The following is a 24,608-nucleotide window of genomic DNA, read 5'->3' as shown; positions in this document are numbered from 1 at the left end:
CAGGCAATGCATACAACATCTTTCCATGTCCCTAGACAAATCTGGTTCAATTTTCCTATTTTACACAGGTATAATGATTTTGAAACTACACATGATAGGTTTTCTTTATACCAGGAACAAAAAAAGTAAGAGTCAGGTCCTAAAAGATCAAATTCACGTGAAGTCTAACTCACTTTAAATCCAGACAAAGCCAAAAGTGGCAACCCTTCAGGAAATGCCAACATATGCAAGCAACACTGTTCCAACCTACGCTGACAAACACGCACCTCAGGGGACGACTGGAAGTTTATTTCTTTAAGGCAGAGAGAATTTGGGAAGCAGAAAGAAAAAGAGGCTTAAGGGTTTGCCTTGAGGAAGAAAAGAAAGTTATTTAGAAGGACACTGGAAGATAGAGAAAAGAGAAGGCAGATAAAAAAAAATGCCAAAGAAATGGTAAAAGATTGAAACAGAAAGCATCAGTTCATAAAAACAGAAAAGAGAGAAAAAAGGCAAAAAAAGGTTTAAAATATTTTTGTAATAAAATGAAAAATTTACAGAAAAATCTCCTTCCTCTAAATCTTAACATGAAAAATTTGTTAGGAAAATGAAAATGACTAAACTGCAAAATCTCTTAATTTTACCATAAGATCTGCAATAACTTGCTTCATTTATTAGTTGTCATAAACATAAAAGTCTACCTTCCATCCTGTGAAGTTCTGACAGCTCCTATCATCAACAGCATCGTAGCCTCAAGTTGCTTTCAGAATGGCAGCTGTCCTATCCCTTAACATTTGCAAGTAAGGCTGATTACAGTCAAGAAAAAAAAAATACTTCCTATTGCTTCCACTTGGGTGCAACTGAGGCTTTGCTTCTTTGAGGAAGATGACATGCCCTTAGTCATCATGAGAATACCAAAAAGTGTAAGAGAATACCAAAGATGATGTAGAAGTAAATTTTTGAGCAAGAAAGGAAAGATTAGTATGTACCTTTTCCCCCTCTTCCTCTAAAAGATAGTATCTTTCAAAGCCTGCTATTTGTTCCTTTCCATAAGTCACTGAACTCCATCACTGAACTCCAACATTTCTCCTAGCACCATTCTCCTAGCATTCCTAGCACCAACTCACCATAAAAAAAAATATTTTTTTCTGGAAGAAAAGAGAAGAAAAAATTGAGGGAACGCTAAGGGAGGAGGGAATGTTAATGTTTCCCAAAATTGAGGTAATGTTAAGGTAACGTACATATTTGATTCTGTTCCCCTGTTCATTTTTTTTTCTTTTTAAAGACTTGACATAATTCAAAATATTGACTTTAGATTTGCAATGCAATTAAAACACTATTGTAATAAACTATTCCTCTATATAATGCTTTAATATTAAATATTAATTATTAAAATATGGTATCGTATCTTATCATAGCAAGTATAGAGTAAGATAAAGCAGGCTAAGTGAGATATTAATGTACCTTCTCTGCTTAAAGCCCAGTAACAATTTCTTTTTCCCATCCAGTTTCCACAACTTTAGAAAACCTTTCTCAAATCTAGATGAACTCTCTGAAGTTTTCCGGCACTGCCTGTAGGTAACTACATCACAGAGAACAGATTTTCCCATGTGTTCCTTCACCATCCCTTTTCACCAATTCCTAAGCAAAGACGGATTGTTACAGCATATTCCTGAGATTAAGAACTGACTGTTTAAACTCAGAAGATAATATTGCCAAAATCAGAATTTCCCTAAGTGAACTCATAGCATAAAAAAAGACATCTCCAAGATGCTTTATCATTGAAAGGTTTAAGTATGAATTTTAGATACCAGGCTATCAATCAACTGCCTCTTTTCCAACCAAGGTGCTGCAATTACTAGCTGTTTTTACACAGGAACACAACAGTAGTTATAACTGGGTAAAAGAGATGGGAAAACACTTACGTTCTTAATAAAATGCTACTTTGTTCACCAAGGAATCCACCCAAGTTGTAACAAGTTGTTACTATTCACCCTATTTTGATAAATGCATCTCATATGTTTTAAATGTAGATTAGTAAACACAGAAATCTCTTATTTGAGGGGCACCAAAACTGAGTCACCAAAGGGAAAAATAACTTATAGTCTTCCCCAAGCAAGAACTTAAGCATTAAAGATGACCCTTACCTAAGGGGTCCATCTGCACAATTAAAGAAGTGAAAAATGACGTTCTGATTACGCATGGACAGAGTATCCTCTGGACAAGGAGAAACAAGAAGAGCTTTGGGGTGAAAGTTAAATCTAGATGGCTCCTTCCCACCACACACTCAAGGAGGAGGCTAACTGTAAAAGTCAATACCTTCGACCTGAGGGGAATCAAGACCTTGTGACCACAGAACCTAATGACAAAATAAGCTCCTCTCCTAAAAGCTGTTTTAAACAGGTGCTCTCTCTTAAGAATCAACAACACACCCTGCCGCCACCTCACAACCTGCAGCCAAATGACAGAATGGGTGGGAAGTGGGAAAGAAAAACCTTCTTATTCTCTTTTATGCAATCCCACCATTTGCCGCTTAATCAAGCACCAGTTACACCCCATGTCTTCAGTATTTTACAGTTTGTAATTGCAAAATTCAATTGTAATCTCTTAGTATATCACAAATATATGCTCAGACAGACACTGCTAAGGGGAACACGGGAAAACAAGGCAGAGTTCAGAGATGATGAAAAGGAAATTTCCCAGGAACCCTAAAAAGTTGAACACCAAACCAAGATGCCAGAGCTGTGACTAAAACCAAGCACGGGCGCAAGGATCCCCTGGCTTCTGAATATTTTATAGATTCAAATGTTCATGAAATTTTTGCTGTGAAATATTGCTTTGATCGAAATACTGAAAGTCTGACACCTTTTGAAATTGCCTGTATTCAAATCAAAGAAAAAAAAAAAAAAACAATATATACGTTTCTGTGGACTGGACAGCATTCCTGAAAGTATCCTTTCTATTTAAGTAAATTTTCTTTGAATCAGGTTAACTACAGACATAGAAAATAAAAAGATAATACAGCAGGCTACATTATTAGACAGCTAACACTGCAACAATGGACAAGGAAAACCTAGTTGCTGTTTATGAGGCACCCACTTTCTATAGTGTCCACATCTTGTAACATGACAGGCCCTTTCTTTAGTTTGTATATTCCAGGAATATGCTGGCAGACAAAATTTTGACAGCCGAGCAGAATAATCACTGAAAGCAGGAGTACTCCAAGGCTGCAATGATGCTGACATGGCCATACCAGGAACAGCTGATAATCAGTACCAACAAAATCATGGAACAGTAACTGTAAGGTAAGAAAAAGAAGGGAAGAACAAATCAACTGAACAAAAATTCCCCTTGAAGCCCCAGTCAAATCCTGAATACAAAATCATGAAACAAACTTCCTACTTACAAAACAGCAGCAGACTGTCATTTAAGCTTGGTGGTACAGCTTTCTGCTGTAAAGGAGCCTCTAGATTCCCAACTTCCTCCTTTGCCTAATCCAAAGGGATCTGTAAGTGTTTGTGTTAAATCTTTTTAATCTTCTCTTCGGAAAACATTAAAGACATTATTAATGTTACAAAACCAAAAAATCAAAAATTAAGGAAAATCTGACACCCGTGCAACATTTTTTTAGTCTCTGTAGTGGACTTCATGATATAATCTTTAATAATACAATCAAAATCTACTTTTCCATCTTATTTAAAGGACAAAAAATAATACAAAGGAGAGAATGAAACATTCATTTGCTATTTGCAAATTCTGAACTGCCTGATTTTGCAGCTAATACAATTAATTTAACATTATATATCCAAAATTAAACATTATATATTCACGTAACTTTCCAGATAAATCATATTTTAAAAGGTGTCAATATTCACCATATCAAACAGAACTGAATAGTCTGGCAATGACAGCATAGGTCATCAAATTCTCGAAGAGATTTTATTAGGCACAGTGAGAGGGGAAAATTTTTCTTTGATTGATGAAGATTTCAAACAACTATTCTCTTATTATTCTGAGGCAGTCATATGTGATAATATCACTGATATTCAAAGAAATCTTTTTTAATGTTTATTACATAAATGATTTAGTTAGCAGTAGCATCTTTCCATTTTGAGTGAAAAAAAGTACTTAACGTCAAAATATTAAAACCATCTCATAGCTAATAGCACAGATTTAGTATTAAAAAGAAGATCCAAGTCTCAGGGTAAATCTTCCTTTGAAAGCATTTATTGATCTCTCCTTCATAGCAGCATTCACCGTTTCTGTAAAGCAATACTTTTGAGAATGGTGATGTAAGCAATGAATAAGTCACAATGACAAGTGGGTAATAAATAATGACTGACAGATTTTCCCTAAGAACACAGTACTGGTCTCCAAAGGGTAGGGTTAATGCTAAAGGTGTCAGAGAGAGGTTTAAAAAAAAAAAAAAAAAGGAGGTGAAAAAAAATTCACATTGATTAGAAATTTGTACAAGTCTAAAGAAAATTAAGAGGATTGGGAGGGAAAAGAAATTACTTAGCAAAACAAACTGCAGCAGAATGAAACAAGGATACATGGACAGCAAAGACTAATACTAAGCCAAGCGATTATAAAGCAACAGTTATCTAGCTCTATAAAATCATAAAACTCAAGCTTTGCAAGTCATTATGTATTTATACAAATAAACACACAAGTATTTTCTGTGCTGGTGCATGGCCCAGAGAACATGGAAGCTAAGGAAAGCCAAGAAGACAAAGCCAGGCTAGATAATACACTGCATCCCTTTCGAAGGCGTCTGTGCAACATGTGATGGTCAACTTAAAGAGGACGGTATCACTGAACACAGTAATAAAGAGCCCATTACTTTTATATATATATATATATATATATATAATCATATGAATGTCTCTAGTGAAAAAAATCACAATTTCTTTTTGTCATGTCAAATAACATTCAATTTTAGATTACAGTAATTATTTTTATTCCTATAGCTAATACTTACTGTTAACTGGGAAAAGCATTGCTCTGCCTTTATATGCAAGAAAACAAAGACTTCTGAGCACTCAAACTCCAAAGCTTTTTTTTTTTTTTTTTTTTAAATAAAGTAGTACTGCAAATTAAAATTAAGCTGCCCTTACATGCATCAGCTCAGATTTCATAAAAGGATATTTGAGAATGTTTCAGTGGTCATTCTTAAGCGAGGTATTTGAAAACAAGTGTTTGGTGGTCTATAAACTAAAAATGTAGTCTAAATATATTTTCTTGATTAAATACTTCAGACAGAAATCATATAATCCTAATAAAAAATAAATTTATAAAATAATAAAAATAGATGAAAAGTGTGATATTTTATCAGGAGGTAATAGTTGTAGCGTGGGTTAAAATTATCATTGACATTTTAATTAAAAAAAAAAAAAAGAAATATATGCAGAATAAACAGAACCTTCCCTATAACTGTCTGCAGTGGCTGCTCTGTCACTGCTTTGCATGGGCTTGGTAAATTATGTAGGCTCTCAGTAGACTGAACAGCCATAACTCATTGTCTCCAATAATGTAATCTACATTTATCACTATTTTAATTAAGTTGAACCTTAATTTGCTAGTCTCATTGCAAGAAAATATACCTTATTCATTTTTTTTTCCAAAGAGAAAGCATCTGTCCTAAAGGGTGCACTGCAAAATTAAGCCCTTCTCTTATTTTCAACCAAATTGCACTTTTAATAAAGGACCCATATTTGTTTTCTTCATTAAAATATTCTCTTTGAATCAAGATTTCCTTTTATAAGCAAAATTACTGAAATGACAGATTCATCTAAAAAGAGTGAACATTGATGATGTTCCAATGAAAAGGTTAAAATTATATGTAAAACAGGCATTTACTGTTTACAAATGAAATCCAGATAACCTATTTTCTCTAATATCTATTTTCTGCCTTTCCTTTATATGGTAAGCTTTCAAGGACACTTTAAAAATTAGAATAATCCATGACACTCATGATAGGCCTGTAAGGAAGAAAAAAACAATATATATATATACATATATTATATATATATATATTGTTTTTATACTTGTCTTACCCAATCCCTTGCTCTCTGAAAAAGGGAAATAAATTAGAGAGAGCTCAACAGACTTGTGTTGGTGATATGAAGCTAGCTGTGTAAAGAAGCTCATTAACAACATGAAACAAACTAAAAAAATCAATATTTAAGATTAGCAATAATTGTGCAATCAATGCAAGAATTAAGCACGATTCACAGTTAAATTTTAGTTAAAATGAAGTGACTTTAACCAAATTTAACCTTTTCTGTGGGTAGAATAATTGTTGCTTTATTCAAAAAAACAGAGATCGCTTCCTTAAATTCAAAGTTCATATCTTATTGGACATATTTGCTTGACTAGCCAGTACACACTATTTAGGATAATACTCCTTCCACCAACATCTCAGCCTATGCAAGTATATGCAATCCCATGTACTGGAAGACCTCCTATATGTAAAGACTACAGATTATCCATAAACTAAGCAGGCAAAAAATCAAAGCTTCTACACACCACTCAAAACATCTCCGATCAGAAGGATTCATTTTCCTTCAGTGTTCATTTATTACCAGATCTCAACTACTGCCAAGAATGGCTTGGGATGCAGAACACTATTTATAACAACATTCTTATCACTTGTTATGCAGAAAAAACAGTCTTCAGAAGTAGATAGCTGGTGCATTTATCCACCTACTCTTCCAAAAGTACTAAGGGATGTGGGCAGTCATGTGTTTAACACAAATCATTAGAGATACAGGAATGTTTTGAATTGCCATCAACGGTTACATCATTAACGATAATTTACTGCAATGACTTATGATTTTCAATTCATAGAAGTGCATTAAGAGTGTGTTCTACACTTACATTAACACTCCCCATCATAAAATAAAGCCATTTAACTTTTCACGGAGTGACTTTTATGATGCTGTTATAGAAGGAACTAATCGTAGTTAAAACATTTATTTTTCAAAGGTCATGCTTTTTCATTGTAGCTTCTAATATTTAAATGGCAGTGTGTGTGTGTATGTGTGTGTGTGTGAGCACGTGTGAGAGAGCAGGCGAGCAGGCCCGTGCTCACGTGCGGGTACGAGGGAGCGCGCATGTTCAACACCAAGGCTCGGACTGCACAAAATGCAGAATAAAAAGTGATTTGCATCTTAAGCTATAATGAGGTAAAAAAAAGAAATCTAAATTGTAAATGAGCTTTAGAGACAAATCAATTCTAATGAACAACAATTACTTCAGTCGCTGTGTGAATTAGAACAACGTCATTAATAAAGCTTAGGTGTTCTGCTGGGGAGCCTGCCTGAAGTCCCTGGCAGATCATGCAAGACCTAGTTCAGGAGAAGCAGCCACGGCAAAGGAAGTAAGTTTAAAATTATTTTATTTTGAGGCTCCACTTCAAACAGAACATTCAGGAAAGCTTATATGACTCAGAAAATTGTATGCGGTTTTAAAAGGCTGTCCTCAATGCCTTATAAAATTTCAGATTTTCACTAGATAATGACAAGAGATAGCTTATAAACCTAGAAGAAGACTTAGAATAGTTTCTTTTGTTCCCTTTCTTGAATGTGAAGCAGTCAGTGAAAATCCACACGTTTCCTTAAGAAAAAAGGGCTTTTGTTTGAGCTAAAAATGAATCTAAACATCCTGTTCTTTACCTGAATGCTGAAAGCCAGCAGCATGTAGTAACCATTAATGGAGCAACTACAGAGGGCACTGTTGTATCAATTTTCAAAGCATTAAAATGGTGACAGGGCCTGAGAAGAGAACACTGCCGGGGAAAAAAAAATCTAGACTTAGGAGAGCATGCAAATGCACTAAACCTAATACAGTAATAAGGCAAAAAGGCAAAATGACTGAAGCTATACTTCTTAAGGAAAATGGACTTAAAGAAAAAAAAGAAGTTCGCACAGCAGATTGCCAGGCTGATAGGAATACTGCAGTGCACATACTTGGCATTTTCCTTTGTAGTACCTTCCATGGAAAAGGTAACTAATCATAGCACCTTCTTATCCTTTACAAACAGCAACCTATTCCTGGAATCCAACTCATGATCAATATGAAAATGCGTGTTGAGGTCTTACGCAATTCTCCCAGAGACAGAATTTATCAACAAAAAGAATATCTTTATACTGTACAGTTCTGCCTTAAAGACCAATTCTATTTTATTCCTTTCAGCAATGTCAGTTACAAATCAATCATTTTATTTTGAAAATGGTAATGTTGGTGAAATACATACCAAATGAAACCCTAGGCTTTCCAGAATTATCTTTAAACACACTGATCAGAAACAGTTAAGTATACAGCCGAAAATAATTTGCGTGTGCAATGCCTTATAGTCTTTATATCAAATGGGAGGGATATTAAATAAGTCAACTTTTGTAAATCAGTAATTGTATAAGTAAGAAAAATTATTTTTATACAGAGAAGGAGCTTAGGAAATAAAAATGTTTAAGAAGACAGTTAATAAATGTTTTACTCATTAGCTATATGAGTAAAGTCTCCTGACCATGATTGCATTTTATTAGAACTAGTCCCAATACATTTGACTAAACATTAATAAATTTTAAAATATATACTTCTGCTGTCTAAAGAGAAAACAGTACAAACTAGACGGCTGCTTGAGCACAAAATAATTATTCATTATTTTTCATTTTTCATCCTCAAAAAGCATGCCAAAAGACTGCCAAGCAGGAAACCAAAATACTGAAAAATTAAATTGTACTGTAAAGAGAAAGTTATTCTTCATTTTTAAACATACTGGTGATAAAGAGCACTAGCAGCATGTTTTATAGTAATATAACAAAGACCACAGGAGTTTTATGAAAATTAACTTCAATTCACATTGAAGGTGGAAAGACTACATGGAAAGTATTAGCAAATTAAGATACGCAATAGCTTCACTGAAAAAAATAAAAATAATATTAAAAAAAGACAAGGATGTGTCATTGCAAAACCTGTATGAGAAAACTGTTTTAAACTATGCACACGAATGACCAAAAAGCAAACAAACAAAAAAAAAATAGGTGCTGCTTGTGGATATTCACTCACATCCACATGCATAAAAACTGTGATGGTCACTGTGAAGGAGTTGTGTCTCTTAAGCATCCAAAGACACAGGTACCACATAAACTGTCACACAAAACGAAAACCTTCTTTTTAAAAAGAATTGAACAAGCCAATGACAAAAATATATTTACCATACCAGATCCTAGGTCCTTCACAGACACTAAGACCTGAGACTGCTTCTGAATGATACAAGCAATTATTTCGAGCTTCTTTTTTTTTGTTGTGCTGTTTTTATTTTGTTTTCGAAAGCTAAACCGTGTGTCAAAAACATGTTTCATCCAGTTTTTGCCATCATCAGTTGCTACGGCCCTGAAGGTGTAATGTTAAGTGGGAAAATTCATTGAATCTGAAATTATTGCATATTCTCTCTGAATTTATTTTTAAATTACAATTATTTTTAAAACTGATGAACATACTCTTAGTCTAATAATCTATTTATTCCTTGCTCTTCTGCAGTATTATTTCTGATTAAGAAAGCATTTTTTTCTGAATAAACTTTCAGATATTTCATTGTTTCTATGTATTAATTTGTTATTGCTATTACTATCTTATACTCTTTTTAAGTTTCTGTGATTGTACATAGGTTGTATGTATGTAAATAAAACTAATAGGTTTTATTAGGTACTCATAGTATTAAAAAAGGAAATACATGTTAAACCATTGAGAATGTATGACACAATGTATGAGTAAGACACAAGACTGAAAAATGAAGTTCTTTAATTAAAGGATAAGTCCCTTCTGTGTAAAATTAGCTGATCTTTAACTTAAAAATGTTACAGCCCACTCTCCCTGATCGACAACTGGATCTGAATGGGGTTGTTCCTGAGGCTGCTAAGTCTATGGAAGTCACTTAAAAAAAAAATCAAAATCAAGAAAAAAAAAAAAGGTGTTCATAACGTTTACAAAATTGACTTAAACATTTTAATGTATTTTTCCTTTTAGTTATAATACGAGTGCCAAAATGTTAATAGATAACTCTCTAAATATGCAAGATATTTAACAAGATATTTGAGGTTACTTTCTCCACATGCAATAGAGCATATTAAAACCAATTTTACCTAAGTAATTTATTCAAAGCTTGATTGTGAGCAATAGAAGAAATACAGCATTGTTGATTCATATACAAGCATTTCACTTAACTACATTGGATAATAGCAGTGCTCCTAAAGGAGTATAAAAGCAAAGTGATTAGAAGTCATTATTGTTAATTAGCATTCGCTTTACTTTGATAGGGATGAACCTCTTCCTACTGAGCAAATGGAAAGCTTTTATCTGAAAGCCTGCCAAACCTGGCCAAGGTAGGCAACAAAATAAAGTGTCACTAACCACTAAGTAGAATTTAAAATATAAATAACAATAACCCCCTCTCCCAAAACCTAAGGACAGATCATCATCCAATTAGCGAGATTCCGTTTTTTAAACAGGAAAAGGTTTGAAGGGAATGAGTAAAACTGGAAACTCATACTTCACATTCTGCAATCTCCCTGATAAAAGGAGGAAATGTGTGTTTATCAAACTTGCTGTGAGTGCACAGTTCATTTGGCGTCCTGTAAACAATGCCTGGCTGCCCGTTTCCAAATGCATGTGAGAATCTTGCAACCCAGAACATCATATGCAGCCGGCAAGGTCACACTAGAGATGCCCCGGAAATGGGAAATTAGGAAAACCTGGCAATCAGGGGGGTTAAGGCTGACCAAAACAAGCCCCAGGGCTTGCTCACCATCTCTCACCATTAGCCTGACTGTCTCTGCTTATTCAGTATTAGCACAACAAGACCGAGTGGGAAAGAAAACAACTCCACAAACCTACCAGGGAGCAATACAGTGACTAGGTTGTTTACACAAAGCCCAACATTTCTCACGGTAAGAAGCTACCTCTAAGATGTTGCTCAGGATCCCGTTCTGCATGGAAAACTGGCCCCTCCAAAGGAGTTAAGATGAGAAATGCAGAACAACAGGCATCCTGTTCATCAGTATTTTTCCTTGTTCCCATCTCATTTTAAAATTCAAACCAAGAAAAAAAGCATCTTGTGAACAGAACAAGACACAAACCAACATTTTTACGAGGACCAAAGCACAGCCAACTATGTGGTTATTTCACAAGCCTTATTATTTTGACATCTCGTTTACTGCTGATGACAATGGTCGCCCTCTACCTTGGCCAGGAAAAGCTATGGGGCTCCACTCCGGAATTGCTAAGTGGAAAAACATCACAGGACAGTAAAAAGTGGTTCAATACGATGAATGCAAAAGGACAATTTAAATTTGCACAAATCAAAATCTAATCATTCTAAAACGTAAAGGAACTTAGTGTTTACTACATGAAAATATATATATTTTTTGTCTCAAAAAAAAAATCTTACTTTACAAAGAAACACAGTTATTTCTTGTCAGCCTACGCAGTCATTTCATGAGTTCCAAAACATACACAATATTCAAGCTTAATAGCAAAAAAAAAAAAAAAAAAAAAAAAAATTGTAAAAGATCCAGGGTCCAAAATCTCACTTGAATAACATGACTATTAGGACCAGAAAGTAAAGTCCATTTCTGTGTCTATCACTATTCCTGCACCTTCGCAATGAAGAGCTGTGGTCTCTTTGTTCACTACTGATGTTACAATTCTATTTTCTGCACATAAATTCTGTGTTTTAATTCTGTGCTGAACTATAAAAGGTTTATCTATCAAAATATCAAGTGCAATAATTATTTGCGCTTAATTATTTGCATTTGCTTTTAAATGACCTTAAAATATGAAAAAAAAAACAATATGTTAAGGGAGGGGTTATTATTTGAGAAATACAACATAAGGAAGAATACCTCTTGCTGTAATTTCCATCATTCTCATTTTTAAGAAATATCAGTCAGAGAAATCAGTCTACAGACCCCCAAATAATTCTAACATTAATAGGGAAAACAGCAATCACCTAAAATCAAAAAGCAGGAAATGGCGGCTGCGGTGGAGAACGTTCCTACAGGTGTCTGAACCCTCCCAATCCCAGCAGTAAGAGGGAAGGTGCCTACCTGTCTGAACTTCTATAAACTGCAAAATTAACCCAGTGAACAGCATGCTGAAATCCTCAGATTAAGGATTCTTAAAGAATTTTATAATTTTACAAGGTATTTTACAAGATTTTTTTTTACAATACTGTAACTAATTATCTTATTCAGATATATGACTCCAATAACTGAATATTCTACTTCATTTTACATCTATTCACTAATGTCCAAGTAAAGATAATGTAGTCTTTATCTCTCTCTTAGTGCTCAAATCCACATTAATTTCAGCAGTGTGTTTGTTCTGAAAATTATCATGTATTGTTAGATATTATTTTATTTTGAACGCCAAAGTCACAGTGAAATTCACAAGTAGAACTGATGCTTTAAAATTAGGTCTTTCCTAGACGATTCAGAGGTTAAATTAAATTCTAAAATATTTTTTAAAATATTTGACTAGACGAAAATGTGACCTAGTGAAACATATGCTAAGAAACAGTTTAGACCTATAATAGGATTGTACTAAATAACTTCTTTAACATCTGTGTTCTAAGAAAAGGTACACAATTAACAACATTTTTAACTTGTACAAATATGTTACTGCATAGAGAATGGGCAAGAAGCCAATACCTTAAATCCAACAAGAGAAGTCTAAAAAAAATGTAGCTGTTGGAGCAACTTCACAATCAATATAAAATAAGTCAATCATACTCTGAATGAAAGCTAAATTTCAGAGAGTTTAAAAGCAACAGATCAGAAACATTACTTCAAAAGGCCAACTTTAATGTGAGGATTACTACTATTTCGGTGTCAGAGACAAACAGAAAGGACTGAATTCGACAACTTATTTTCACCCATTATCTACAACAGCTGAATTTTTAAGAAGGAATAAAGAAGGGCTGCTTCCTTAGCATGAAGAAATACTATTAGGAACAATACGGAACTGAAGGCTTTATCTTCTGCGAGAGAAATAACCCCTACACAAAGACTGCAGAGTAACCCTGTATTTCATCCATTCCCCTCAAGCCTTCCCATTGATTCCTGAAAAACTTGAAGTCTTAGTGAGTTTTATGGGACCTGGAGTTACTTCATTTCCCACATGATCCTGCATGGACTGATACACTTCCATCTATGTAGCATTGAAATAATATCAAAAATTACACAGCTATCACAATGTTAACTGTAATATGGACAGAGAAATTTCCTGTCTTCAGTAAACATCATTATGGTTTTATTCCAAAATCATGATCCTGTCCTTCAAAAAATAATTTTTAACTGAAAGAGTCACCCCGTATTAATAAACTCTTTGCTGCTGTAACTAAAAGGCATGTTACCTATTCCCAGTGACTGACTTTGAGTTATAAGATCACTGCTCCAGGACGTTCCAGGACATTATTTTTTAAAAAGAATTACAGCTCCTTTCCCTCCCACGATACTGATAAAATGAAATAGTGCTACTTGCAAAGGCTATTATTATTAAAATATTTCATATATCCAATACACCCAACAGCAATACTTATTTTTATATTTGATGATCAATGATATCACAATTAATCCTTCAGTTCTGAAATCCAGTGTGTTATTTCCTTTCCAGCATGCTGTTCTGTTTCTTTAAGTTTGCAGGTGGTGACTCCACAAGGTGCTTCTCAAAAAGAAGGCTAACAGAAACTAACATGATAACATTGAAAATGCACTGAAAACACTCTCTCGTGCTTTATAGATAGAATACATGTAAGTAAACTTATTACAAAGATATTAGAATCAATATACTCTTTGACACACTTAATTTCAAAATCAAGTACTGAAAAATTTGTTACAGAAAAACATGAACGACTAGCTCAAAGAAAAAAAAAATCTTCTTTAAAGACAAAGATCCAGCATTCTACAAACTGTCCCAGCAGTGGAATCTTTCCAAATAAAAACCAAGTCCCCACACGGTTGAGGAGACAAAGCAAGAAATTCGGAAGAGGACAGAAAGTGTCAAGTGACACCCAAAGGTGTGTCACAGAAAGACAACATCTTGCAGGGGTTTGTACAGTCTGGAAGCTACTGGATCCACTGCCCTTAGCAAAAGTTAAGCCAGAGTTCCATAGGACACTGAAAGCAATCTAATATTCAACTTCTCTAGCACCACTTCAGCGTGTGCTTGCACTAACTGCCTGTGTGTGTGTGTGCGTGTGTGTGTGTACACATACATATATGTATATAATTGGACAAGATCGTAATTACCTAGGAAAAGGAGAAAGCAGTTAAACACACCTACAGACACAAGCACGTTTCAAGAAAGTTTCACAAATGCCCTCCATGGTCCATTTTTCCCATTCACTAAGGGTTAAGAACCACAGTTTTCCTACACTTTTTTTTTTCTGATTTTTGATAGGCAACCAAGGAAGACTAGTGCTTTGCTTTGCTGGCCAAAGCCCCAGTCACACAAATAGGCAAACATGGACAGACCCAGAATTTGAGTCATCTTTATTTAGTAACATGGGTAGCAGATCAAATAATTTCTTAGATTTCAGTATTTAAATGCCCTACATGAAGTAGAAATAGTGTTAGCAAGTAAGAATTGTATGGTTACATTTAGACAACATGTAAGTTATTCTGATTTGGTTTCCAGCACCTGTTCAACATATCCTATTCTAGATTGTCTATCAGGCAACTAAAAGTAAATGTATTTATTGCAGCACACAACTCATCTGGGTTTGTGAGGACAGAATAACCAGTTTCACATCCACCTGCAGTCAATATTGCTTCGAATCCTGTCAACTAGAACAAGACTGTTGTCCTGGATTGCTCACAACCATGAAGTATTTAACTTTTTTACTATGCAGTTTTCAGTTAGATACACCTTTTCTGTATCCTTAGGCCCAAAACATTACAGAAAAAAATGGTATTTGGACCATTGCTTTGAAATCACACCAACTCAAAGAAGCATTTTTACAAGCCTTTTGCAGATTTCTCCCCCAGCTTCAACAGACAGCAAACTGAGCTCTCTGTTTAAACCTATTAGCATCATCTGAAAAAAACAAGAATCCCTAAAGGAAAATGACCACTGGTTACGACTCATATGGCAAAGCTGTAAAAAGGCAGTTAGAGATAAATGTGAAAAAATCATAAAGCTTTCAAAGTTAATGCTTACACAAGAGAAAAAAAAATGCTTCATTCCTTTCTTAAAACTGAAGCGATCAACATGAAGAGTTACAGATCCTGTAGATTACTTCCCTCTCATAATTACTCAATTTTCACTAGAATACGCAAGATATCTGCTGAAACTTTTGCACCAAAGTATCATAAACAGGTTTGATTGTAAAGGCAAGGTTATACAGTGTCTAATATATTGATGTTATTTATCTCTTTAAAATATCCTGTAGTGGAATTAATATTTTTATGCAAGAAAGAAGGAGTTATTCAGCCCCAGACAACTCAATAACATCTCTTTCAACCACAGTTATAATTATCATGTATGAACTTTCAAAGCAGAAGTTGTCAAGATTCAACATTAGCATTAATTTATGTCAAAGCATCCATTTCTCCAAAGACAGCAAGGATCGAAAGGGAAATTTCATCTTAATTGCCACTAATCTGCCCATTTTTAATTAAATTGATCAGTAATTTATTATCTTACCCAGCCTCAGAAAGCTGTTATCATGCAGCTTTAACAGACGATATATATTAGTCCTTCTAATTTCTAATATTATCGTGGTTCAAAAAATCATTTAAGAGTGCTGTACCGTATTTCTTTCACCGTGTCCCACATGACATGCAGATTCCATTTCAGAACTTTGTGAAGCACCCGAGATCAGTAACACAGCCTATATGCACTGTGTTCCTTCTAGAAGTATCATATTCCAACACAGGTGATGTGCCTCAATTTTACTAGAGATGAGCATGATTTCCCCGTCAAAAATATTTAGAAAATATAACACCTGACTTCAACATAGTTCAGGAAGCATCCTGCACTAAAAACATATTCCTGCAAAATTATTTCTTGCTACTGAACAAAGCACAAGCCTGAAGCTTTCAAGTTTATGAATCTCATTTCTGATTTCTGGGGGGGGAAAAATGGAGTGACAGGAAAGAGGGCAGGAAATTGCTCAGTATCAAATTTGAAGACCAGAAATACCTTTAGCTGAAGTTTCAGAAAATAGTCTACCAAATTTATATATAAAATTAAACGTATTTACTTTTTTAATAACTGTAGCAATTAATACAATCTGCTGGACTTTTTTTAGTACTGTGCACTGGAATCACCAACACAAATAACTGGAAGACACAGGACAACAGGACACAGGACATTTTTACTCTAACTTCAACTAAAACCTCTGCAGTCAGCTGGAATATTTCTATCCATTTCTCCTGAGAAGCAATTCAGATCCCATTGAAATCAAGCATCTCATGAAGTTTTTGGAAAACAGCAAAGAGTAAATCTCCAGTTTTAGGAAATATGCTCATTACCTCTCAAAATGCTTTTGCAGCTAGAAAGATTGGTTTACATGATTGCTATTACATGATACATCAGTACTTAGCTACAAGACTACCAAAATCAAAATCATAACGTAAAATATTGCATAATACTTCGTAAATGATCTGCATCATACAAACCACTGGAAAAAATGGCTTAGAGAAATTAAGTGCACACAATTACACATCTATAGACATTACTTTCAATATATTGATAAATGTATCTTATATTCTAATAATCAAGCAATACGAAACTGTAAATTGCATTTTGGTCATAGATAACTTTCACTTTTTTTTTTTTTTTTTATTATCTGCCAAGAACCTACTGAAGGTGTACTTATTGAATAAGAACATGGTTCTGGTTTGAAATAAAGATTAATCAATGATTAGTCTGGTTTAAAATTTGAGGAAAATGAAAAAAAATAAATTAAGTTAGGCTGCATATTCACACTCAAAGGCAGAACAAAGCAATAGAAACTACACTTATAAGAGTAGAAATGTCCATAAACTTTTTCACAGCTTTCCATAAATATGCAAGTGGAATATTTACTTAAATTTATAGATCAGTGTAATGTATCAAGGCAACACAATCATTTCCAAGTAGTTCATTCTTTTATTCAACATACCTTAACAAGTTTCAAAAGGCGGTAAAGGTCTTCGACCTCATCTCCCTCACACGTGGTGTACACTCGTCCAGTATTAACACTGGTGCCTTTAATGAAGCAACGATAGAGTGGCAAATCCATTGCATCAGCATACAGGTCAATGGCTTGGTGTCCTACTGTCTGATACATATAACTGTCCAACTCATCACTCTGCCCTGCCAAAATTAAGAAATAAACATGATGATAAGTACATTATTTCAACAGCTACAGAAAATGGTAACATTCTAGAGCAGCAAGAAAAAAAAAATTAGTAGTTTTTGGTTCACAGTTGATGATGACATAATCCTTATGAACATGGAAATAAAAATAAATAAATATAAAAAATAAAAAAGTAGATCTTTTCCCCCAGCAGACTTAGGGACAAGAAGATGCATGTCATGAACCTGCTTCCTACTTTGAAATTGTTGCGTCTACTTCTTCTTTACTGTTCCTCCCTGTTTCATCCAAAAATGTTTTAAGGGTCCAATCCTGCTCCTATTTATACAATAATTCAGAGAGAGGCACAAACCCAACTATATTTCAACATATTCAGTACAAGAAACTTGGAACACACTGCAACACTGACAATAAGCAACAGTTTGCCAAAATTTCCAAAAATGTTACTGTTAAAACACTTGAAGAGCAGATTATTGTAGTTAAGTAGAATAAAAGTAGATTGCTACAACACTTTGATTGGTACAAAAAGAAAAGGAGATCTGCTAAAATACTCAGTCCCTTTCCACTCCACTTAAAAAAAAAATAATCTCAGAACGTAGCCAACTGCTTGCTGCTGTTTCTTTAGTCAAGAGGAAATCTCAAACTCTCTGATACAGTTAATATTAAAAAAAAATCTAAATGATTTTATAACAGATCAATAAAGCAACACAACATTACTGCTGAAATTTCTACCTCATTTGTTAAAAACTAACACAATTCACTATCCTAACACTGATTTGCAACATTGAACTCTTAATTTAGACCCAGACACATAAAGTATCTCTGTTGTACGTCCATATGGCACATTTTGGAAACGGAAAGGTCTGTAACTGGATTGAGATAATTAATTTGTGATGTAATTACTGTATCGCATCCTATTTGATGCCATACAGTAAAATAGAGCTATGTATTTGCTCAAAATGGACTCAGGGACTCCTAATCACAATTAACCAAACTGAACATGAAGGGTTGATTTAAAATAAAACTCAGTACTTTTTAATGTATGTAAAACATGACAAGGTCCCTTTAAAGTCATATTCAGTTCAGAATACACAGTTTCTTTCTTAATTGAGACTATCCAAGCAACAGTGGTACAAGATAAAATGAATGGCATAGAATCCACTATTGCCTGAAGCACCTCAATTAACTTTCCACAAAATTTCCAACTACAGACTTAAAGGGATCATTTTATGGTTTTAATGACAATATTCTACATTTCTGACGTGGATAAATTAAAGACAAACATATTTTAACAAGATTAGAGATCATTTTGCCCTAGCTACCAAGGGAATAAAATGCTCTTGCCCACTCCCTAGTAGTTGCTAGTCCCCTCCACAATTTATCTGTGATGCCAGCTCACCTTTCCCTTCACTATTTCTGCACATCCTCCTACTGTGCCTTACCAGGTATCCCAAAGATAACATACATTAAGCAATTATCATGGATCAACACTGGAAATTTGCCCCAAACAACTAGGAATTAACTCACTCTCTTTTTCAAACCTCACTTCATTCCCAGCACAGAAGTGGTAATCTCTGTCTCTCCCCAGGAATGACTTCGACATGCCTGAGAATCGTCCATAAACTTGTGTAGAAACCGATCAGAAAATTGTTCTATGCTCAAACTAACCCAGCAGAGCTCAAAAGGCAGTGTACCAAAGCCAGCTCTAACCCAGATCAGCTCCTCAATCCAGTTCGGAAGGATCGGGCTACAATAATGGAGGAGCATACATGGGGAGAAGAACAAACAGGCAGCAGCAGAACTTCTTATTTTTGACAGCCAGAGTAGTTAATCCCAGTTTAAAGTGTTTCTAAAAGAAGCGTTTGTTTTGTTAGATGATTTCCCATACAAGATTTTATTATTCACGACACTGAACTCATACATTCCCCTCTTATAATACCAGAAATATTCATGTTTTCCTTTCTTCGAATTGTGCAAGCCTTTCTTTTACTACTCTTCATCCTTTCGTATTTCTTTTCTTTTTCAGCGAAAATACATTTATTGCATTTTCTATTGTATGTATTTATATACACATAATTTTCTTTCTTATACTTCTTAAAGATGATTTGCAGATTGTCCTTCAATATGCAAAACTAAATACAAATACATAAAAGAACTTATGACACAGCTGTGTCTCTATTACTTATTCCAAAATATATATATATATTTTCTGCGAGAAATTAGGCTTTCATACCTGTGCTTTCAGCAGGTCTTAAATTGGCTAGAGCAACAATCTGGTGCCCAGCAGCAACACACTGCATCATATTATAGCAGCTGTCCTTCCCACCACTGTAAGGAAATAAAAATAGGGACAGTTAAGCTAAAGCACTACCAAAAGTTTTAGTCTTTAGTGACTTTCCCCTAATTACTTGAAACTTAATAGCAGAGTTGGTTACAAAGCTTTCAAGTCAATAATAATTTTAAAAAAAAGTTGCAAAGAGTTAACTGTAGGAAAAGGATAGGACTTCATTACACCAAGGCTTAAACAGAAAGTATAATTAAATTGATTAGGATTTGGTAAGGTATTTAAATGCAGTATCCAAAAAAATATTAGCATACTTAAATCTGTGTTTTATTTCTAAGGGAGAGCTTCCATATGAAGAGCAGCCCTTCAGGATAAGGGCTACCTTTGAGATGAATAATTGATAACTAGGGTAAAAAAAAAAAAAACAGTATGTGTTCCAAAGAGTTACTAGCATTAGAAATCTTTTTAAATGAATATCCTCATTTTGGGATTATACTTGACATGATTTTTTAAATGTCCTTCCCATTCTCAGAAGTTTTAATTACACGGGGAACAGGTTCAGCTGGCTCTTCATGAAACATATGGTTTTATATTGCATATAACTGCAGATAAAAATAATTACTGCTGCTTAAGAAAAAGAAAAACCAACAGAATAATATTTTAAGGCCTAGAGATGACACCATAACAGAGAAAAAAACAGTATTTTTGACATTCACTCAAGTCCTACTTTTACTTTTTTTCCACCATCAATAAAGGAAAAACCCCATTCTTCTTGTGTAACTGAAATATAAATCTTGTCATGGATTTTAATCCTTATCAAAAGAAATGTTACAGTTCAGCAATGAAACCACAGCTGATCCTGGTACACTCCACTTACAAACCCATGTTCACATTCACAGCCTTGGAGATTCTTTGTAACTTCTCAAAAAGCCAAAGCACAGAACTTTGTCTCAGGCAGGGACTAAAGCAGAGCATCTGGACCAGCTCTGGGCAACAACCTCTTGCCTAACTGCAGCCACGGAAGGAAGGGCAGGAGAAGAGAGAGTAACAAGCAGCCCCTGCTACAACAGACCATGGTTTCCTCATGGCCACCTCACTACTAATAAATTTCTGCAGCGTTCCCACTGCAAAGTTCCCACTGTCACCAACTGCTCCATATGGTCCTTCCTTGCAAGACCTCAAGAGTGTGTTACAGAAATAAAACCAGACAGTTATTTCCATATTGACATTTTTTCTGCTTTTACCAACGTGAAACTTCTGTATGCTGACTTCTGTATGCTGAACTTAATTTCCTCTACAACTCAAAACTAAGAAGATATAATACACATAACCTACCGTCCTTTCATACTTAACAGTTTTTCACAAAGCAGTTTTATAGCACTGAAACATAAACTATAAATATGAATATTTTAATAGATTTCTAATCTGACATTCCATCTATACTGGGCATTTTTTCTTATACATACCTACAACTTTCTTCCAACACATATGCAGACAATATAATACAAAATTGTATGTTTATTAATACTGCATACTGTGCTTGATACTGCTCATGTAGTTAGCATCCACTTTGTACTTTGAAATAACAGGCTTAACAAAAATCATAAGAGACAAAGGCTTTTTTTTTCTGAAAGAACGAATTTATTCAAGAAACAAAAAAACCACACACACACCAAAGACCCACTTTCCAGTAATTCTGATTCTGATTCCAAACACAAATCAAGAAAAATCATTGTATGTCAATAGATATTTATTTGCCTATGTTTGCCTGTACTATTTACAGCATGCTAGCATTGGCATTTTAAAAAATAATCAGAAATAAAAATGGAACTAATCTATGCATCTTTACAATTAGTTTTTAAAAAAATAAAAAAAATTTTAAGATGATGCTAAATTCAAATGACTTGATTGAAATTGTGCAAACTGGATCGCAGAAACAAATTGTGCCAAGAAACAGGAGGAGAAAAAAAAAAAAGGGGGGGGGTGCCCACCTACCAAAGCTTGTAATCTAACTGTAAAGCACTGTTAGGACCAATGAAGCCAGCCAGTCAGTACTGCAGAAGGTGAACTCAGAACAGCACCGAAGTGACTGCTGTCAAATACGAGGTAACAAAAAGAAAGAAAAACAAACAAGCTTTAAGACACACAGGAAGGCAGATACTGAGGTGGCTTTGAAAATGTTTCCTGGGAACTCCTCCCAAATGTCCTCGTACAAGAAAGCACAAAAGCTTTTTTTTTTTATAGAAAACTGCCTGTCTGAAGTTGGGCCACATTCAGGATTAGTTCTGACAATGTCCCAGATATGGTAACAGGTAGGCTTATAAACAAACAAAATGTCAAAAGGAAAAAAATAAGGTTACTATAAAGATACAGAGCCATAAAAGCTTCTGGGAACAAAAATTCCCCCCTATTGACAGGTGTTACCATTTGCACCAACAGATTTCTGGAAGAATTAAGGAGTTGAAAAAGCATCAAATTTCAGTTAGAAGAGTGGCTTTAAAATGACTATGATTTAGCACAAAATACAATACAGGATTTACTTCCTAAATACCACCTTAAAACAAGACTATCAACTTTACATGTGGTCAACATTTCAGAAGAAAAAGAAACACGGTAAAGTAGTTTCGTATATAATCCTGGCCTTTTCAAAAGCAAGAAGCACTTTTTAAATAGACTTCTTTTTTTCCTCCCTCTGATCTTTGGCACTAGCTCTGTTACAAAGATTTTAGACACTTTGATGTCTCTTTAAAACTCTTCTTAAAACTATGTCTGAAACTAAATCCATCCTTGTAAAATTGCCCATTAAAATAGCAATTGTGTTACCAACCTTTTTGGGGGATTTTATTTCGTCCTGCCTTTTAACACATTCCTCTGCTTAGAGGAGATCAAAATAAATAAACTCGGATGCCCAAATCTTGTCCATACAAGAAAAAGCAATAGGTTTTGCTAGCCTGTATTTAAACATAAAAAAAAAAAAAAAAAAAAAAAAAAAAGCGGGTAACATTTGTTGCATAATTTTTCTCTTTGGAGAATTTCTGCACTGATTTGTACCTATTTGCAGCCAAGGCCTTTTTCAAGTGGGTTTGATACTAATCATTGCCTGTGATGTGCTAAGATTTCAGTAAACAGTTATTACACCCCAAAATAAAGGCAGTGTTACGAACAATCCTAAATATACACACACATACAGAAACTCTTAGCTGGGGTACACACACACACATTTATACATAAGAATATGTGTGCGTGTGTGTGTGTGTTATACGTTCCCCAGCTAAGAGTCTCTTAACTCACTGCAGTTTCCCAAGGAAGGGAAGGAACCTGCTTGCCTAGGACGCGTTCGTTCCTTTCTGAACACACAGCGTCAATTCCCCTCTGGGCACACACGCGCACAGCGCCGCGATCTCTGCGGCGGGACACGCGCGGCAGCCGCCGGCAGGAACACGCGGCCGCGCTCGGAGGCGCCTCCGCGGCACGGGCAGCGGCTGCCGCTGCCGGAGCGCGCCTCGGGGCGGCCTGGGGCCCGCTTTCCCACACGCGCCCCGCTGAGCCTGGGCCTCGGGGCAGCAGCGCGCGGGTACCCCGGGGCTGGCGGGCGGCCGCGGGCCGGAGCCCGGCCGGGCCCTCGCGCGGCGCTCGGGGCGGGCAGGAAGCGGCGGCCCCGCGGCGCTGCCCTGGCCCGGCCCGGCCCGGGAGGAGGCGGCAGGAAGCGCGTGTGCAGGAAGCGCGGCCCGGACGGGAGGGTCTCCCGGGCGACCCCCGGCGGCTCGGAGCGCAGCGCGGCGGGGCGGGCCCGGGCCGGCGCCGCGGAGCAGAGCGGAGCGGAGCGGCCGCCGCGGCTCCCCCGCGCCCGCCCTGCGTTACCTGACGAGCGCCACCACCCTCATGCTGCCCGCAGGCCCGCGCCGCCGCCTCCGCGGCGGGGCCTCCGCTGGGCCGGGCGGCCGGGCAGCCCGCGCCACTGCCTGCGCCGCCGCCGCCGGCTCCGCGGCGGAGGCAGCGCGGAGGGCGCCTAAGCGCCGCGGCGGGGCAGGCCCGGGCGGGCGGCCCTGCGGCTGGAGCGGCCGCGCGCGGGGGAGCCCCGCGGTTGCGGCCGCGGCCGCGGCCGGGCGCGCGGGGAGGAGAGGCGCTGCCCTGCGCCGAGCGCCCGCCCGAGCCCGCAGCCTGGACACGGCCGCCGCCAGGAGCGGTTCTGTGGGCCGAATAACCAGTGCGATCCTGTGATTTCTCCTGGCCTTGGGGCAGTGTCCCGGGGCACCCCCTCACGCTCGGGCACATCACTGGGCCTGTAGCCTGCACCAGCCAGAACCTTACACAGACCGAGGGGTTAGACACTGCTTCCAGGCCACAGAGGAAGCCCGGGGGTTGTTTCTGGTGAAGCAATGTTAGGGGGACTACAAGGGAGTCCTCTTCCACCAGAGGAAGCGCTGCTGGGGGCCTCCTCGCTCTGTTTTGGGTCATGGTCTGAGAGATTTGGGTTTGAAAGGTCCTGCCTGTTGCCAGTATGGGGAAGATTCGAGACCTGGGGGCTGCTGATCCTGCCGTGCCAGTGTCTCCTCGTGAGCCTCCCCATCCACGTCCTGGGCACCGCTGATCAGGGCAGTGCCCCAGCCTGCCTGCTGTGCCCAGGAGCTGGGATTCCCCATTCCTGCGGAGCTGTCCTTGCAGCCACCGGTGTGGCTGATGTAAAGGGAGCCGGGGCGACGGGGATGCGCTGGGCACTGAGTGCTGGCTCATGAGCGCTGTGTGATGGGCTGCTGCGCCACGCAGCCTGCCACGATCCCTGCCAGTGCGACCTTGGGCAGGAGTCTGAAATACAGGTTCCTTGCAAACGAACTGATCACTCTGAAGATCCCAGGAGAAGCAAGACAGTGGGAAATGCATATATATGTATATTCAAAATGATAAATATGTATATTTAAAATGATAAATGTGCCCCAATAAATCTGCAAGGCCTAGCAAGACAAATAAAAGTATTTTAAGATATTT

General features: G+C 36.9%; 1 protein-coding gene across 1 annotated transcript in view; it reads right to left on the bottom strand.

Moving 5' to 3' along the window:
• Positions 1 to 23,534, bottom strand: part of DPH6 (diphthamine biosynthesis 6) — a 180,535-nt gene extending 157,001 nt beyond the window's left edge. Inside the window, exons 1-3 of the mRNA XM_088529290.1 lie at positions 23,484 to 23,534; positions 19,572 to 19,666; positions 17,144 to 17,337 (exon numbers count right to left, since the gene is read on the bottom strand). Coding sequence (XP_088385416.1) covers positions 17,144 to 17,337; positions 19,572 to 19,666; positions 23,484 to 23,506 — 312 coding nt within the window. The 5' untranslated portion in view covers positions 23,507 to 23,534. The remainder of the gene's footprint in view (positions 1 to 17,143; positions 17,338 to 19,571; positions 19,667 to 23,483) is intronic.
• Between the last annotated feature and the right edge of the window lie 1,074 nt (positions 23,535 to 24,608).

The sequence above is a fragment of the Tinamus guttatus genome, unplaced genomic scaffold (assembly GCF_059628265.1).
Source record: "Tinamus guttatus ecotype Peru unplaced genomic scaffold, ASM5962826v1 Tinamus_guttatus_pri_ptg000327l, whole genome shotgun sequence".
Lineage (NCBI taxonomy): Eukaryota > Metazoa > Chordata > Aves > Tinamiformes > Tinamidae > Tinamus > Tinamus guttatus.
The sequence above is the reverse complement of the archived record's forward strand: the minus strand, read 5'-3'. Positions and strand labels throughout refer to the sequence as shown.